At 40.6% G+C, this 15,341-nt stretch overlaps 1 protein-coding gene across 2 annotated transcripts in view; it reads left to right on the top strand.

Annotated features, from left to right (window-relative positions):
* RAD51C (RAD51 paralog C) overlaps window positions 1-6,411 on the top strand; it is a 100,264-nt gene extending 93,853 nt beyond the window's left edge. For both annotated transcript variants that reach the window (XM_089679186.1, XM_089679185.1), the window contains one exon: window positions 6,215-6,411. In XM_089679186.1, coding sequence (XP_089535312.1) covers window positions 6,215-6,278 — 64 coding nt within the window. In that variant the 3' untranslated portion in view covers window positions 6,279-6,411. The remainder of the gene's footprint in view (window positions 1-6,214) is intronic.
* Window positions 6,412-15,341: the final 8,930 nt, after the last annotated feature.

Genomic DNA, 15,341 nt, shown 5'->3' with positions numbered 1-15,341 from the left:
ATTCTTTTTTCCCTGCTGTGTTCCGCCACACTCAGCTGTTGTATGTCCAGCACTGAGTGCTTTCAGTTGATCAGCTCCAAGACGATGTAGGTCAAGGAATACACCTATGCAGTGTTACTCACTTTTAAGGCACACTTACACTTGTGTTGCCATCTGAAGAGCAATCCATAATATATTACAGTAGATCACTCTTCAGAGGGTGTTTGACAAGCAGTGAGAAGGTTTTATCTCACCATCTTTTTCAACCCCTAAAAAGCTGCATCATTGCACAGTTGAATGGGTCACATTAAGCATGTACATGTGGTACTGCCCACTGATGGTGACAGTGGGAATATATTTTGCAAAGCATCGTGGCTTTGCAGCATATGTACACCCCCATCCACTGCCTTTGCAGCTTAAGGGAGAGTAGTGGGGGGAGTTTAAAAACATGGCTCAGCCGTGTGTGTGTGTGTGTTTACTTCCCCCCAACCACAAGCTTAAAGCTTAGTTCCACTTTTGCAATCAAATTTGAGAAAACCCAATTTTAAATTTTTAACCCTTTATTAGGACAGTGTTCAAATCTGGTTTGCCCACTGCTAGCTTTAGCTTCCAATGATGGTCAAAGATATTTTTTCAGTCGCCATGCCATCTGGGAATAGGCCAGCCCTGCTTTAATATTCATCTTTGTAAAGCATTTAGCAAATTGCAACTGGAGGAAGGAAAAATCCAAATGCTTTTGGAATCGAAACCTAGTGAAATTAAATAGATCGTTATATTCTATATCCAGAATTTAATCTATTTTGAATGAAGGGAGGTTAGAATATCATGCAAATAGTAACACACATTTGACATGAGACTTGTACAATATTATGATTTTTTGTATAAATGCTGCTTCACTGCATTGCACTTCAATGAATGGCATTAGATATTTAGCACATGCATAATGCTTCCAACAATGGATGTGGTTAATCTTTATTCATACTAATGTTTTTCTTTCTTCCATTGGAGGACACAGCGCTGCTTTGTATAGTCAACAACTGGGTTTAACACCATCTGCAGAAGTTGGGCACTAGGCACATTAAAAAATAAAAGTCCAGGGGCCAGTCTCTGCTGGTGGCCAGAACCCCCAATTCAGATTTTTAGTCTAGTGTTTACTAGTTAGACTATTACCATGACGGACAGCTGTGGCTCCTGACATGCGTTGCCAAAGGTTTGGGGAGTAGATTCTGTCCACCCTTTGTCCCTTGCTCCTTTGGGAGTGGTTCCCTGTAGTGGGGTCACTGCTGCAGGCTAGTGTTGGTGGTCTGTATGCCTTTGGGGGCCTAACTCTTTAAGACCTGCATGTCTGGCAGTGGAGGGAGCGGTGATGAGTGCCAGCATTTGGTCTGTGTTTTTGGCTCCTGCGGTGGTCATCTTTGCTAAGGGCTTTGCTCTAAGAGGAAAAGAAAAAACTGGACAGAGGAAGGATGCTCCTGCAGTACTCTCTCCCAATATGGAATACTGTACAGGTCGCTGCCTTTCCTATAGGTATGATCAGCTGGCCAAGATCTCTTAAAATTGTCTTGTTTCACATGGGCAGCCGGGGGTAGTAAAACACAGTTTTACCAACCCGACTGCCAGTTAAAGACTACAGTACAGGGGCGGGGTTCACATGCCGCGATGCTTTGCGTCATGGCTGTGGCAAATTTAATACTGCATGTTGAGATGGCAGACGGCAATGCTTGTCAAACTCGGACATTCAGGTCAGTGGGGATGCGCTGCCCCAGTGCTTCCATGTACTTCCAGTACATTCCCCCCCGTCTTAGTCTTATTTGCTGGCCTCTAATCTCTCACCTGTTTACCAGGGAACCCAGTGACATGTGCCTGCCAATAAAAGGGGCCTATTAAAAACCCAGAAGCGATGTGCATTGCATTACCTTTGTGTTCAGCTTTCCCTTTTTATTGGTTAATGTGGCCAGGGAAGAAGAGTGTGATCTGGGGGGCAGTTAAGACATCAGGAGTCTAATATACCCCTTATGTTTCAGTAAAGCGAATCTATCGCAACAAAATTGTATCACATAGGGAAGTTTTATGTCTTGACATGATGGGTATTTATTTTCTCGGTGCAAGCTCATCTTTGATATTTTTACCGAAATCTGGGTAATATATTGTGTTTGGCCCTAAAATTAACTTTAGAATATTTTTTTGTTAAATATTGTGCATGTCAAACCCTTGGCAAAGATTTAGTGACATAAAACAATTGGAACAACTATTTTATTCTGCAGGCCTAAAATTAATTTTCTGGCCTGAAATACATTTTTTTTAAATAGGCAAAAATGGCTCTGGCAGAAAAGGGTTAGAGATGAGAAGGCAGTTCTTCCTACAGATGAGAAGGCAGTTCATTTGATAACCTTGATCTACTTGAGGGGTTTTTCACCCAGAACAGTCATTTTGGTTTTTGTTGGACACATGTTATGGTACTGTACTACGCAGGCTATATGCTTTAGCAGTGTGGAGACAACTTTGATGTTATTGAGCATTGTTGGTGCCACGGGACCCCAGGGCTCCTGAACTCAGACTGGGTTCATTAGACAGTCCAGGTCTGATATTACAGTTTAAATATGCACCTACTACATTTCATATGCAGTACTATTACGGAGATTGTTTTGCTGCTGTCTTTTTCTAACTTGAAAAATTTTAATAAAAGCAATTGAAATAGATGGGAAGGCAGAAGCAATCACTAAATCCATGTACATGGTCACAGGATTGTTAATGCATTGAGGTGTAGCATTGGTACCAGTACAACACACCCGAACAGAGTGTGTCAAATTCTTGCACAAGGGTTTAGAGGAGGAATAAGTCTCGCAAGGCTATGGTACAGGGCTTAAAGTATGTTTGCAGTGCAATGGTGGATTCTGCATCCTTGATATTTAGGCTGTCAGTTGTAGTTATGCCAGCTTGTTGTGGCTTGAATGTTGGTTGGCTGGCTCTTAGAGATATGCTGGCCAAAAGGAATTGTCTGTTCGGCTCGTTTCTTAATGGAATTATGAAGAGCCTCACTGAAGAAAAAAAGTACATTCTTTTCCCAGCTTAAAGTGGTTGTGCAATCTCCTATGCAAAAAAGAAGAAAGTCAGCAGCTACAAAAACTGCAGCTGCTGAGTTTTAAAAAACAGCCACTTACCTGACCCTCGGTCCAGCTGTGTTTACACCAGTCAGGTTCACCAGCTGTTCTCTGTTCCTGGTGCTGATATCTCAAGTGTGGGCACAGCTTGTGGCTTCACAGCTGGGTGCCCACTGTGCATGCCTATGGTTCTGCAGTTATCTGGGACCTGTCCCAGAAGACTGCAGGAAGGGAGAGGGGGGGAGAACAACTTCCACTTCTGATTGCCTAAATTGTCTGAGCGGAAGTGGGAGTGAGTACCTGTTGAAATCGGGTCCCTGCTCCTCAAAGGTGCCAATACTTCATAGGGAGCTGGGGACCAGTCCTTAAGGAGGACCTTCCCCTTTTGGGTGGAGCCCCAAAAGGACTCCCATTGCAATTCTGGGCTTAAATGCTTTTTCATTCCCAAGGATGTCTTGCTTTTTTGGCAGGGAGAGAGCACTATTAATTTGCACCTTGAGTTCATCCTAGCTGTTGCTCTTCAGGTGTTCACCATAATGTTGGTGCCAGTGTTAACTGACAATTGTGGAATACCTAGATGACCTCCTTTTGCTGGCAGACTTGTTTTAGGCTGGTGTCCAACCTATCCATCACCCTTCAGACCCTGGAGAAGCTGCTGAACGTTTAGGTATGCCTTCTCCATTCTCACAAGTGTTGGGCCATTTGCAAGTGCACTACTGTTTGGGGCTTCATGATAACATACTTGGAGGCAAATCCTTATGAACAACATCACACCAGGATATTGCTCCATGGGATCCTGTGACAGTTGAACTGGTCTCCTGTGTTTGTGGACCGACAAAGTTAAGTCATCCTTTGTTTGATGACACCACTCTCCCTACTGCTAGCCTGGAAATCCTTTCAACCTCTGCGCTGAATAATAGTAATGGCATATGCCAGCCTGAATGGCTATGGAGGAGTACTGGGTCTCCAACCCACTCAGGGGTCTTGGAGCCTGAAGGAGGTCTTGCTTTCTCATCAGTGTACTGAAACTTGGAGTGATCAGGTAGAGTTTGTTTTCTTCGATGCACCTTCTGCAAGGACACGAGGCAGATCTGGATAAGGGAGAGAAAAAAGGTTTTTACGCACTTGCCAAAAATCCTTTTCTCTGCAAATATTAGAGAACCTTGCACTTGCTTCTCTGGCTTGCCACCTTGTTAGGTCTTGTTCGCATTGGACGTACTATACCAAGCGCCCAGGCTCAGCTGTGTTTACCCACACAGGGATGCACAGGTGTTCCATGCATCCCTGTGCAGGCAGTTCCATTGATTGATTTTTTTTTTTTTTTTTTTTTTTTTAGATAATGGCTCTAAAATATATGCCACCCTGTTACTCAAGCTAGAATCCCTTATATACAAAAGATGGTAGGACATGTGAGGCACTATGCACAAATTTCATCCATAAAAATAATGCAGAATTTTTTTTTCTCTGTTTAGTAGTGTGAAATGCATACAGAAGCTGCATGCTTTAATTCAACCTGGAAAATTCCCCCAATTAAATATCTTTAATATGCACAATTATGCTTAAGAACTGTTTATCCTGCGGTCCATGCGGCTATGTTAGAAAAGGCTGTTACAGGTGCAGGAAACTTCTGAGTTTAACTGTTCTGTGTGTAGAGATGTGCCTGGCTTGTCATCAGCCCTGTGCCAGGGCAGGTCCATTGATGTCCATTGGGACACAGCAACTGCATTGACACAACCTCTGTGCTCCAATATGACATCCATATGGGTGCATGTCCCGGAACTTACACTGTCTGTATTTGGAGACACTCATCCACATGGATGTCATACTGGGGTACAGTCGCTGTGTCCCAATTGACATTAATGGGACTGTCTACACAGGGATGCACAGAAGACTTATGCATTCCTGTGTGGGTAAACACTGGTGTATGATCTAATACGACTGGTGTGAATGAGGCCTTAGTTGCTATTTTATGCCATGTAACTGAGTGTCCACAGCTGTGGGGAGTGTTGGCCACCAGCAAGGGCCACCCCCTGGACTGTCTTTCGGTTTTTCTAGCACGATAAGGGGGAGATTTACTAAAACTGAACGTGCAATATCTGGTGCAGCTCTGCATAGAAATCAGATTCAAGATTTTATTGTCAAAAGTTAATTGAACAAGCTGAAGATATAAGCAGATTGGCTACCATGCACATCTGCACTAGATTCTGAGTGCACCAGTTTTAGTAAATCTCCTTCCTAGTGTAAAACTACTACAGATTGGTGGTGATTATCTAAAACAGAGCTGTGTCCACTAAAAATGCAGAGAAAATAATTTATGGTGGGTATATATTATTTCCAACAATCCAAAAAAAATTGGTGTCTTTATTGAGTTTTGCACAATTGCATTAAGACTTTAAATATATTAAAGAGGAACTGACCTCTGCAATCTGTGCCCAAATAGACGCAGGCAGAAAGAAAAGGACTAGTCACTAGAATTGCCTGTGGTCTCCCTGCAGCTGATCTTTTTTCCATTACTTATGTGTCTTGTTCTGCACAGTGCCCGTGTGAAGGTGGCTAATTTAATAGAGGCAGGACTTTGCTTACTCATGTCAAAGCCCCCAACAAGAAAATAAGGGGGGCAGCACAATGGTGATATCATCAAACTCAAATCTCACTCCATAACTCATGAGACTGGCAGTTAGAGGCAGCAGTGCCTTAGGTCCACTTTAGATCCAGTTTTCTTTATTTTAAGCATTTGTTTTGAGAAATTGAAGGTTACAGGCCACCTTACTTGCTTTTTGTGTCACCTGTGCACCCTCTAGAAATAGTATAAAAAAAAAGAAGCAATTTTAAAAGCAGGCACTAAGTAATCATAAAATATGGTTTTTACCTTGATAGTGTTTATCATATAAAAACAGCATACACAGGAAATGTTAGTGGAGACTCAAAGATGACTGGGTACCTTTTGTTGTTTTTGCATTGTCTATACATCCTCTATAAATAGCAAAAAGCTGTGTTCAAAGGGGAGCATTCAAGTACTGAATAATGATAAAGCTTGGATTTATCTTGAATGTGTAAAAACTGTTGTTTTTTTTTTTTTTGGGGGGGGGGGGGAGTTTAACCACTTTTACATGAAGTTACTTGATATTTTGCAGCACCAAGGGTTCCGTGATGTGCAAGCTGCTCAGCCTGAGATGGACTCGCCGAAACCTGAAATAAATCCACGTAAGCGCCCTAGAGAAGATGACACCGAATAAGATAAAGTTCCATTTCACTGACTGTCCAAACACAAGGATTTTATCAATAACAGATGACTTTATTTTGTAATCTAATAAATATTTTATAGTATTTATATGTTGAAGGGTTCTTTGTTTTGGCAATGTTCTAACAGACTGCCATTCACAGCTGTTGATTAACTTTCACATCAGGTGGAATTTTTAGTGTGAAAGCAGGTTTCTTCAAATAGGACAAGAAATATGGCTGAATCAACAGGGATAATAAACCTATATCTTTAAAAACTATATGTAAAGCCATTGTATGTCCTTGGCCTATGACTTGCTTGATGACCTGCCATCCTGGTCATCTACATGAATGTAAAGTATTTCTGTTAACATTGGTTCCTTTCAGATTCCCAGTTCCCTTGAACCCACTCAAAAGGCTCTGAGGTTAGTGATAAGTCATCTTTTCAGACATTCTGCTATTAAAACATACATTGTTTTTATCATTTAAGAAGGAGGTAAAGGATAAGTAGACACTTATCCTGTTTACCCTCTTTTGACCTAGCTCTCCAAAGATGCATCATTTTTCCTATAGGACACTACTGCCCAGGTGCAACCAAAATGGTGCCTTGGCTATCTGCTCGGCATAAGTATGCACCAAAGAAAGTGGCATAAAGTAGAAGTATATATCCTTGAAAATTTCTGTCAGTCTTTAGTTTTTATCTGAGATCACAATGGAGAGATTTTTTTCCCCACTTCCTGACCCTATAACACCTATACAAGAAAAGGAGGGTTCTTGTAATCACCAGAACAAAAAAGTATGGACAGCACAAAAAATGGTGAGAGTTATTTATCCTTACGAAAAAATAAAAAATGTTTCTCTTTGTGCCCGTTTTTCCATCATATTTAGCCCTGGCTGGGCTCAACCCTTCTCTGCTCTATACAACATGAATTAAAAAGCTGAATTTAGGCTTCAAATAACAAGTTCATATTACAGACAGATAATTTTTTTACAGCTAAGAAATATGTGAAGCCTGGTAACCCATGGAGACCAATGAGCTATTTTTATTAGTTCTCTCAGTAGAATAAAATCTGATTGCTTACCATGGATTACAACAACTGACTTGTCATCCATGCTTTTTATAGTGCCTTTTTAGTAAGCCTGCTAATGTCCATGTAAACGAGCTTAACCACTTCAAGTCTGGACACTTTTAGCCCCTTCCTGTCCAGGCAAATTTTCAGCTTTCAGCGCGATCACACTTTGAATGACAATTGGGCGGTCATGCAACACTGTACCCATATGAATTTTTTAGCATTTTTTGGAGACAGATAAAGCTTTATTTTGGTGGTATTTATTCACCACTGGGATTTTTTTTTTTTTTGCTATATAAATGAAAATGTCCAAGTATTTGGAAAAAAAGTTTTTCTTATAAAATGTTGCAAATAAATAATATTCCATCATAAATCTTGTCCAAAATGTATTCAGTTATCTTTTTAGTAAAAAATTTGTAAATATTATTTATGGGGTTTTTTTTGGTTTTTTTTTTACATACTGTCACCCTAGCAGTACAGTGTCACCATAGTGGGGGGTGATGAAGATTTTGTTTTTGTTTTTTTACACTGATTGCTTTTACACCCATAAAGGCTGTAAAAGCAATCATTTATCCTTCTCTCTGGCTGCATTCTTGCAGCCATTGAGAAATACTGTGAGCTGTGATTGGTCACAGCTTGTCACATGGTACAAGGCTGTTGTGAATAGCCTTGTACCATGTGACCTCTGTGATCATTGACAGATTTCACACATAGTAAGCAATGATGTCAGAAGTGACATCTTGCTTACTGCTCTGCATGTGATCACTTGATCGGGACCTCGCACAGAGATCCCGTACGATGATCGGTGTTCCATTGTGTCCTCCGGACAGCGGTGCTGCACACTTCCAGGGAGCTCGCACAAGCAGGGGACAGGGAGGCTGTTTATAAAGTGTATACTCAGTGCATGAACAATATAACATAAATACATAAATAAATCAGAAGATGAATGCACATATGACCCTCATCCAAGTGTGAAAACAATATATGCAAAACATACAATAACAAGCATAACGTAGTGACGTCATATCTGGTATGGACAGCAGCCGCCATCTTGGTACTCCCGATCCTATACACCTTTTCTGCAGTGTTTGCTGCAGTAATCTTGCCTGTATTGGTCCTGCGGACCTGTTTTTAATGTGAGTAGCCATTTTGGGTGCTGTTTATAATAAAGTTTTTGATATATTACACTATGGGAAGTCGTCTTGTTTGAATCTTCCATGTGGGGTACTGGAGGTGATACAGGTCTGTGGCCATATCTGAAGCATGCCTGAGAGTGTTTTCCAGCGTCATTGGAGAGGGCCCCTTTTTCTTTGATTGCTATGGAGGACCATCTATTTGGGATCATCGTTTGAGGTTTCTTTATGCTTTATGACTCCTTGGGGGTCTCATTTTGAAAGTGAGCGCGCCCGCTAGCCAGTTGAGGATTGATTATATACTGTATATTTTCATCATTGGATGTCTTACAGCTTGTGTTGAAGATCCGTTGTGTTCCTGTATTTTTTGGGACTACTATTATCCTTCTTGGGACTTATTCACCTTATCACATCAACTTATCAATTTTATTATTATCTTGTGGTCACTTTAGTCACTGGCACATTATTAGTACACTGTGCTGCCTTTATTGATATTTGTTATTGTCTGCACTTATTCATGTATTTTTGCATATGTTGTTTTCACACTTGGATGAGGGTCATATGTGTATTCATCTTCTGATTTATTTGTTTGTTATATTGTTCATGCACTGAGTAGTGCAGCACCAATTCACTTCTTTTATTGCTCTCACTATTCTTGAATATAGCTAGGTGTCAGCAGCCACTTGTAGTTAGGTTGGTATTGCAGGAGGACTGTTCTTACATATGCTTTGATTCTCTTAGCGCATGTACTTATTACTCTCTAAACATAACCACTTGAGCTCCAGAAGATTTTACCGCCTTCATGACTAGGTCATTTTTTGCAGTTCGGCTTTGCGCTACTTTAACTGGAGATTGTGCGGTCATGCAATGCTATACGTAAATGAAAATTATATAATTTTTTTCACACAAATAGAGCTTTAGAGCTTTCTTTTGGTGGTATTTGATCACCACTGGGTTTTAATATTTTGCAATATAAATGGAAAAAGACCCCACATTTGGCAAGAAAAACAATATTTTCTACTATACAACCTATCCAATAAAAACATTGAAAAAATCTAATTTCATAAATTTTGGCCAAAATATATTCTGCTACAAGTGTTTGGTTAGAAAAAAAAAGAGAGAAAAAACTTTTTTTTTTTTTTATCTATTTAGGGAGGGTGTAGCACCTGTGTTGCTCAGCAATCCAGATGACGTCCACCTATGTGTCTACTCAATCTACAATTAATTAATCACACTGTGCTGCAATCCAGCATTGTGGTAATGTACATTATGTATAACTTTTTAAAACTATGATGTCTTCTTTAAATAGTATTTCTGTTCTTCAGCATACAGAAAAGTTTTTTTAAGAGATATTTGTACAGCCACTGTAATTCATAGATTATCCAAACCTGTAACATGGATATCTGGGTTGGGTGAATTAAATGGAATTTAGCAGGCCTGAAAAATTAGGAGTTGCCACTTTTAAGTTAATGCAGTAAAGTTCAAAATATGACTGATGTCCATCAATGATTAAGCACCATGTGTGGAAAATATATCAGGATTTGGTGGTATTTGATCACCACTGGGTTTTAATATTTTGCAATATAAATGGAAAAAGACCCCACATTTGGCAAGAAAAACAATATTTTCTACTATACAACCTATCCAATAAAAACATTGAAAAAATCTAATTTCATAAATTTTGGCCAAAATATATTCTGCTACAAGTGTTTGGTTAGAAAAAAAAAGAGAGAAAAATCCCTATAAGTGTACTGTATATTGATTGGTTTGCATGAAAGTTAGAGTCTACAGACTATGGTATAGGTACTGTAATTTTTTTTATATACTAGTAATGGTGCCGATCAGCGACTTCGTGAAGGACTGTGATAGTACTGGAGGCAATCTGACAATAACGCTTTGTGGGAACTGACTAACTGCCTCTGACATCTCCAGTGACACTAATACAGTGATCAGTTCTAATAATATACGCTGACACTGTACTAATGACCCTGGCTGGGAAGGAGTTAACATTTAGAGTCAATCAAAGGGTTAACTTCCTAACAATGTGTAAAGTGTTTACTGTGTGCTGATTTTACGAAGGGATGTGCTGTTTTTTGTTTCCCTGCAAAGCAGGTTGCTTTTGCTTGCATAAACACTTAGCTGAGTCAAGCATACATGTTTATGTCCTTTTCATACTAAAGTATGATTATTTGGTGGTATAGGATATTGCAACCGTAATTTCATCTCTTTGCTCAGCTTGAGACCAGAGACTAAAATCTTTCCTGACGCCAAGTCTAGCAGTCTGACAATTTGCTTGCAACAGTTTGGGACTGTACATGTCATATGCACATTGAGATGTAAATTTTCTAGTTAAAATTTTAGTGACCAGTTTGGTGTTTAAAAATGTCTTTTACTGAAATTTCCTTAGAGCAGCAGCCATTGGTATGTAAATAGCTAGTGCTTTCACTCTTTCAAAACATTGGCAAAAGGCGATGCCTTTTGTTGTAAATAGTGCAAAAAGTTATTTTGATGCAAGACACATCCTGGTTTCGCTCCTGCACTTCTTCCTATTGAAATGAAATTTAATAAGACATTTTACACACAGACAGACAGACAGACACACACGTATGTGTGTGTGTATGTATATAACTTTTTTTTTTTTTTATCTATTTAGGGAGGGTGTAGCACCTGTGTTGCTCAGCAATCCAGATGACGTCCACCTATGTGTCTACTCAATCTACAATTAATTAATCACACTGTGCTGCAATCCAGCATTGTGGTAATGTACATTATGTATAACTTTTTAAAACTATGATGTCTTCTTTAAATAGTATTTCTGTTCTTCAGCATACAGAAAAGTTTTTTTAAGAGATATTTGTACAGCCACTGTAATTCATAGATTATCCAAACCTGTAACATGGATATCTGGGTTGGGTGAATTAAATGGAATTTAGCAGGCCTGAAAAATTAGGAGTTGCCACTTTTAAGTTAATGCAGTAAAGTTCAAAATATGACTGATGTCCATCAATGATTAAGCACCATGTGTGGAAAATATATCAGGATTTGTTGTCTGATATCCTGTTGATCACCTGATCTACTGTATGTTGGAAACAGCATTTAGTAAGCAGATTTTGTGCATGTTCTGTGGACAACAGGTTTTCCATCCCTGATTAACTAGTAGCCGACCGCAGATAGCCGAATGACTGCTGCACTGCGGCCGGCCAGTTCTGAGTGGACGTCATATGACGTCCCCCCAGAACGTGCTCTCCTGCGCGCCCCAGGGGGCGCGCACCCGGTGATCTCCGTGATCGCTGTGTCCTACGGACACAGCTGATCACGTGATGTGGTAAAAGGCCAATCACAGCGGCCTTTTACCACCTGATCAGCGGTGTCCAATGACACGCTGATCAGAGGGAAATGCAAGTGCCGGTTCTCGGCTGCACTTTCCTCACGCTGTCAGATCGTGAGGAAAGTACTGCCGAGAACCGGCAGTTGTCAGAGCGGGGATCGGCACCGATCATCAGGGCACTGATGAACAGTGCCCTGATGATCGGTGCCCAGCAGTGCCACCCGCAAGTTCCGCCCAGCAGTGCGCCCACTAGCTCCGCCCACCTGTGCCCAGCAGTGCACCCACCTGTGCCCAGCAATGCACCCACCTGTGCCCAGCAATGCACCCACCTGTGCCACTCTGCAATGTCACACCTGTGCCCAGAAGTGCCACCTACCTGTGCCCAGCAGTGCCACCCACCTGTGCCCACCCACCTGTGCCCACCAGTGCCACCCACCTGTGCCCACCCACCAGTGCTGCCCACCAGTGCAGCCCAGTAGTGCTGCCAGTCAGTGCCCAGCGGTTGTGCCAGTCAGTGCCACCAGTCAGTGCCCACCAGTGATGCCAGTCAGTGCCGTCTATCAGTACCCATCATCAGTGCCGCCTATCAATGCTGCATATTAGTGCCGCCTATCTGTGACACCTCATTAGTGCTGTCTATCAGTGCCGCCTATCCGTGCCACCTCATTAGTGCTGCCTATCAGTGCCCATCAGTGCCGCCTATCAGTGCCCATCAGTGCTGCCTCATCAACGCACATCAGTGAAGGAGAAAAATTACCTGTTTGAAAAATTTTATAATAGAAACAAACTTTTTCTTTTTTTCAAATTTTTGGCAATTTTTTATTTATAGCGCAAAAAGTAAAGCGCCCAGTGGCGATTAAATACCACCAAAAGAAAGCTCTATTTGTGAGAAAAAAATTATCAAAATTTCATATGGGTACAATGTTGCATGACCGCGCAATTGTCAATCAAAGTGTGGCAGCGCTGAAAGCTGAAAATTGGCCTGGTAAATAAGGGGGTATAAGTGCCTGGTAGGCAAGAGGTTAAAGTGGAACTTTAGTCAGAAAATTGAGTCCTGCTAGCCCACTTCATGCTGACCTCGTTTGCAGGTATAGCTATGTAAATATTAAAAATAAGGGCCTATACTGTTTGAAATCCAGTAATACACTGTCTCACCCTGCTCTGCACATGCTCAGTTGCTCTCCATTTTTTGGCACTGTGCAAAAATGTAGAGGATGATTTGATGACACCCTAAAGATTTACTGCTACTCAGGGGTTCTGGGCTTCAGCAAAATGGCAGTATCCAGCAGGAAGAAACAGAAACAATGCTGGAGGCAATTTACAGCACACACTAATTTTGATAGCATACAGTTAGGTCCATATATATTTCGACACAGGCACAATTTTTTAGTTTTTTTCAGGTATTTACCAAAGCATATTCAAGCTATAGTTTTATATAATGGATATGGGCTGAAAGTAAACACTCTGAGGTTTAATTTGAGTGTATGTACATCCAAATTGGAGGACTTGTTTAGGAATTACAGCTCTTAAGAGTAGCCATCCCCTCTTTTTCAAGGGACCAAAAGTAAATGGACAATTGAATCAAAAGCTGTTTCATGGCCAGGTGTGGGCTACTCCTTCGTTATTTATTCATTAATTAAGCAGGTAAAAGGTCTGAAGATTATTCTAAGTATGGTATTTGCACTTGGAATCTACTGCTGTGAACCTACATCATGCATTTAAAGGAGCTGTCTATGCTAGAGAAACAGGCCATTTCTAAGGCTTCAAAAATGAAAATAAATCCATCAGAGAGATCGCAGCAACATTAGGAGTGGCCAAATCAACAGTTTGGTACATTCTGAAGAAAGAAGAACGCACTGGTGAGCTCAGAAACATAAAAAGGCATGGACGTCCATGGAAGACAACAGTGGTGGAAGATCGCAGGATCCTTTCTATGGTAAAGAAAAACCCATACCAGACAAGTGACGGACACTCTCTAGGAGGTGGGCGTATCATTGTCAGAGTCTACAATCAAGGGAAGACTTCACGAAAGCAAATACAGAGGGTTCACCACAGGTGCAAACCATTCATAAGCCTGAAGAATAGAAAAGCCAGATTAGACTTTACAAAAAAAAAAATCATCTAAAAAAGCCAGACCAGTTCTGGAAATGCATTCTTTGGACGGATGAAACTAACTTTAATCTGTACCAGAATGATGGGGAGAAAAAAGTGTGGAGAAGGCTTGGAACAGCTCATGATCCAAAGCACACAACGTCATATGTAAAACATGGTGGAGGCAGTGTGATGGCATGGGCATGCATGGCTTCCAGTGGCACTGGGTCATTGGTATTTATTGATGATGTGACAGAAGCAGCCTGGATTAATTCTGCAGTATTTAGAGATATACTGTCAGCCTAGGTTCAGCCAACTGCAGCAAAGTTGATTGGACAGCATTTCACAGTACAGATGGACAATGATCCAAAACACACTGCAAAAGCAACCCAGGAGCTTGCGAAGGAAAAGAAGTGGAATATTCTGTAATGGCCGAGTCAATCACCTGATCTCAACCCAATTGAGCATGCATTTCACTTGCTGAAGGCAAAACTAAAGGCATAAAGACCCACAAACAAATAACAACTGAAGACCGCTGCAGTTAGAGCCTGGCAAAGCATCAGAAAGGAGGAAACCCAGAATTTGGTAATGTCCATGGGTTCCAAACTTCAGGCAGTCATTGCCAGTAAAGGAATCTCAACAAAATGTTAAAAATGAACATTTTATTTATGATTATACTCATTTATCCAATTACATTTGAGCCCTTGAAAATGGAGGGACTGTGTATAAAAAAAGGTTGCAGTTCCTAAAACTTGTACTGGATATTTATGTTCAACCCCTTGAATTAAACCTGAGAGTATGCACTTTCTGCCCATATCCATTATATAACTATAGCTTGAATATGTTTTGGTAAATGCATGGAAAAAACTAAAATTGTGCCTGTGCCCAAAAATACCTGGATCTAATTGTAATTATTCATGTGAAATGTATGTTCCTTGCTAAAGAAAATAATTTTTTATGACGTTGTTATGGGTAAAGTATCGCTTTAACTTTTTTGGCCACTTTTGAACCCATTCCTAAACTATGTGGGTTTTTTTTTTTTTAATTTTATTTCCAAGACTTGACCTCGCATATAGATATGACCTTACAAGTGAGTTATACAAAATTTCATGTGTTAATCTCAATCATTTCTGTTTATTTTATAGGGGCAACGCTATTAACGTAACATGTACATTTGTAACGTAGCTGCCCATGTTGCCATTTTTTCAAGATAAATTCTCACTGGCTGATATGAATTTCTGCACCTAAGAAAAGCTTAAATCTGTATTTACGCTAGACTGTATTCACTATTTTTTGTCCTGTAATCCTAAGGCTCCATGCACACTAGTGTTTTTCTTTAAGCTCAAAAAACTCTGTTAATGGTGGGTTTTTTTCTGTAGTGTTTAGGAGCGGTAGTGTTTTAATAGCGTTTTTACAGCAC

This window comes from Staurois parvus, unplaced genomic scaffold, assembly GCF_062004578.1.
Source record: "Staurois parvus isolate SC_StPar_1 unplaced genomic scaffold, SC_StPar_1.0 ptg000220l, whole genome shotgun sequence".
Classification (NCBI taxonomy): Eukaryota; Metazoa; Chordata; class Amphibia; order Anura; family Ranidae; genus Staurois; species Staurois parvus.
The sequence above is the reverse complement of the archived record's forward strand: the minus strand, read 5'-3'. Positions and strand labels throughout refer to the sequence as shown.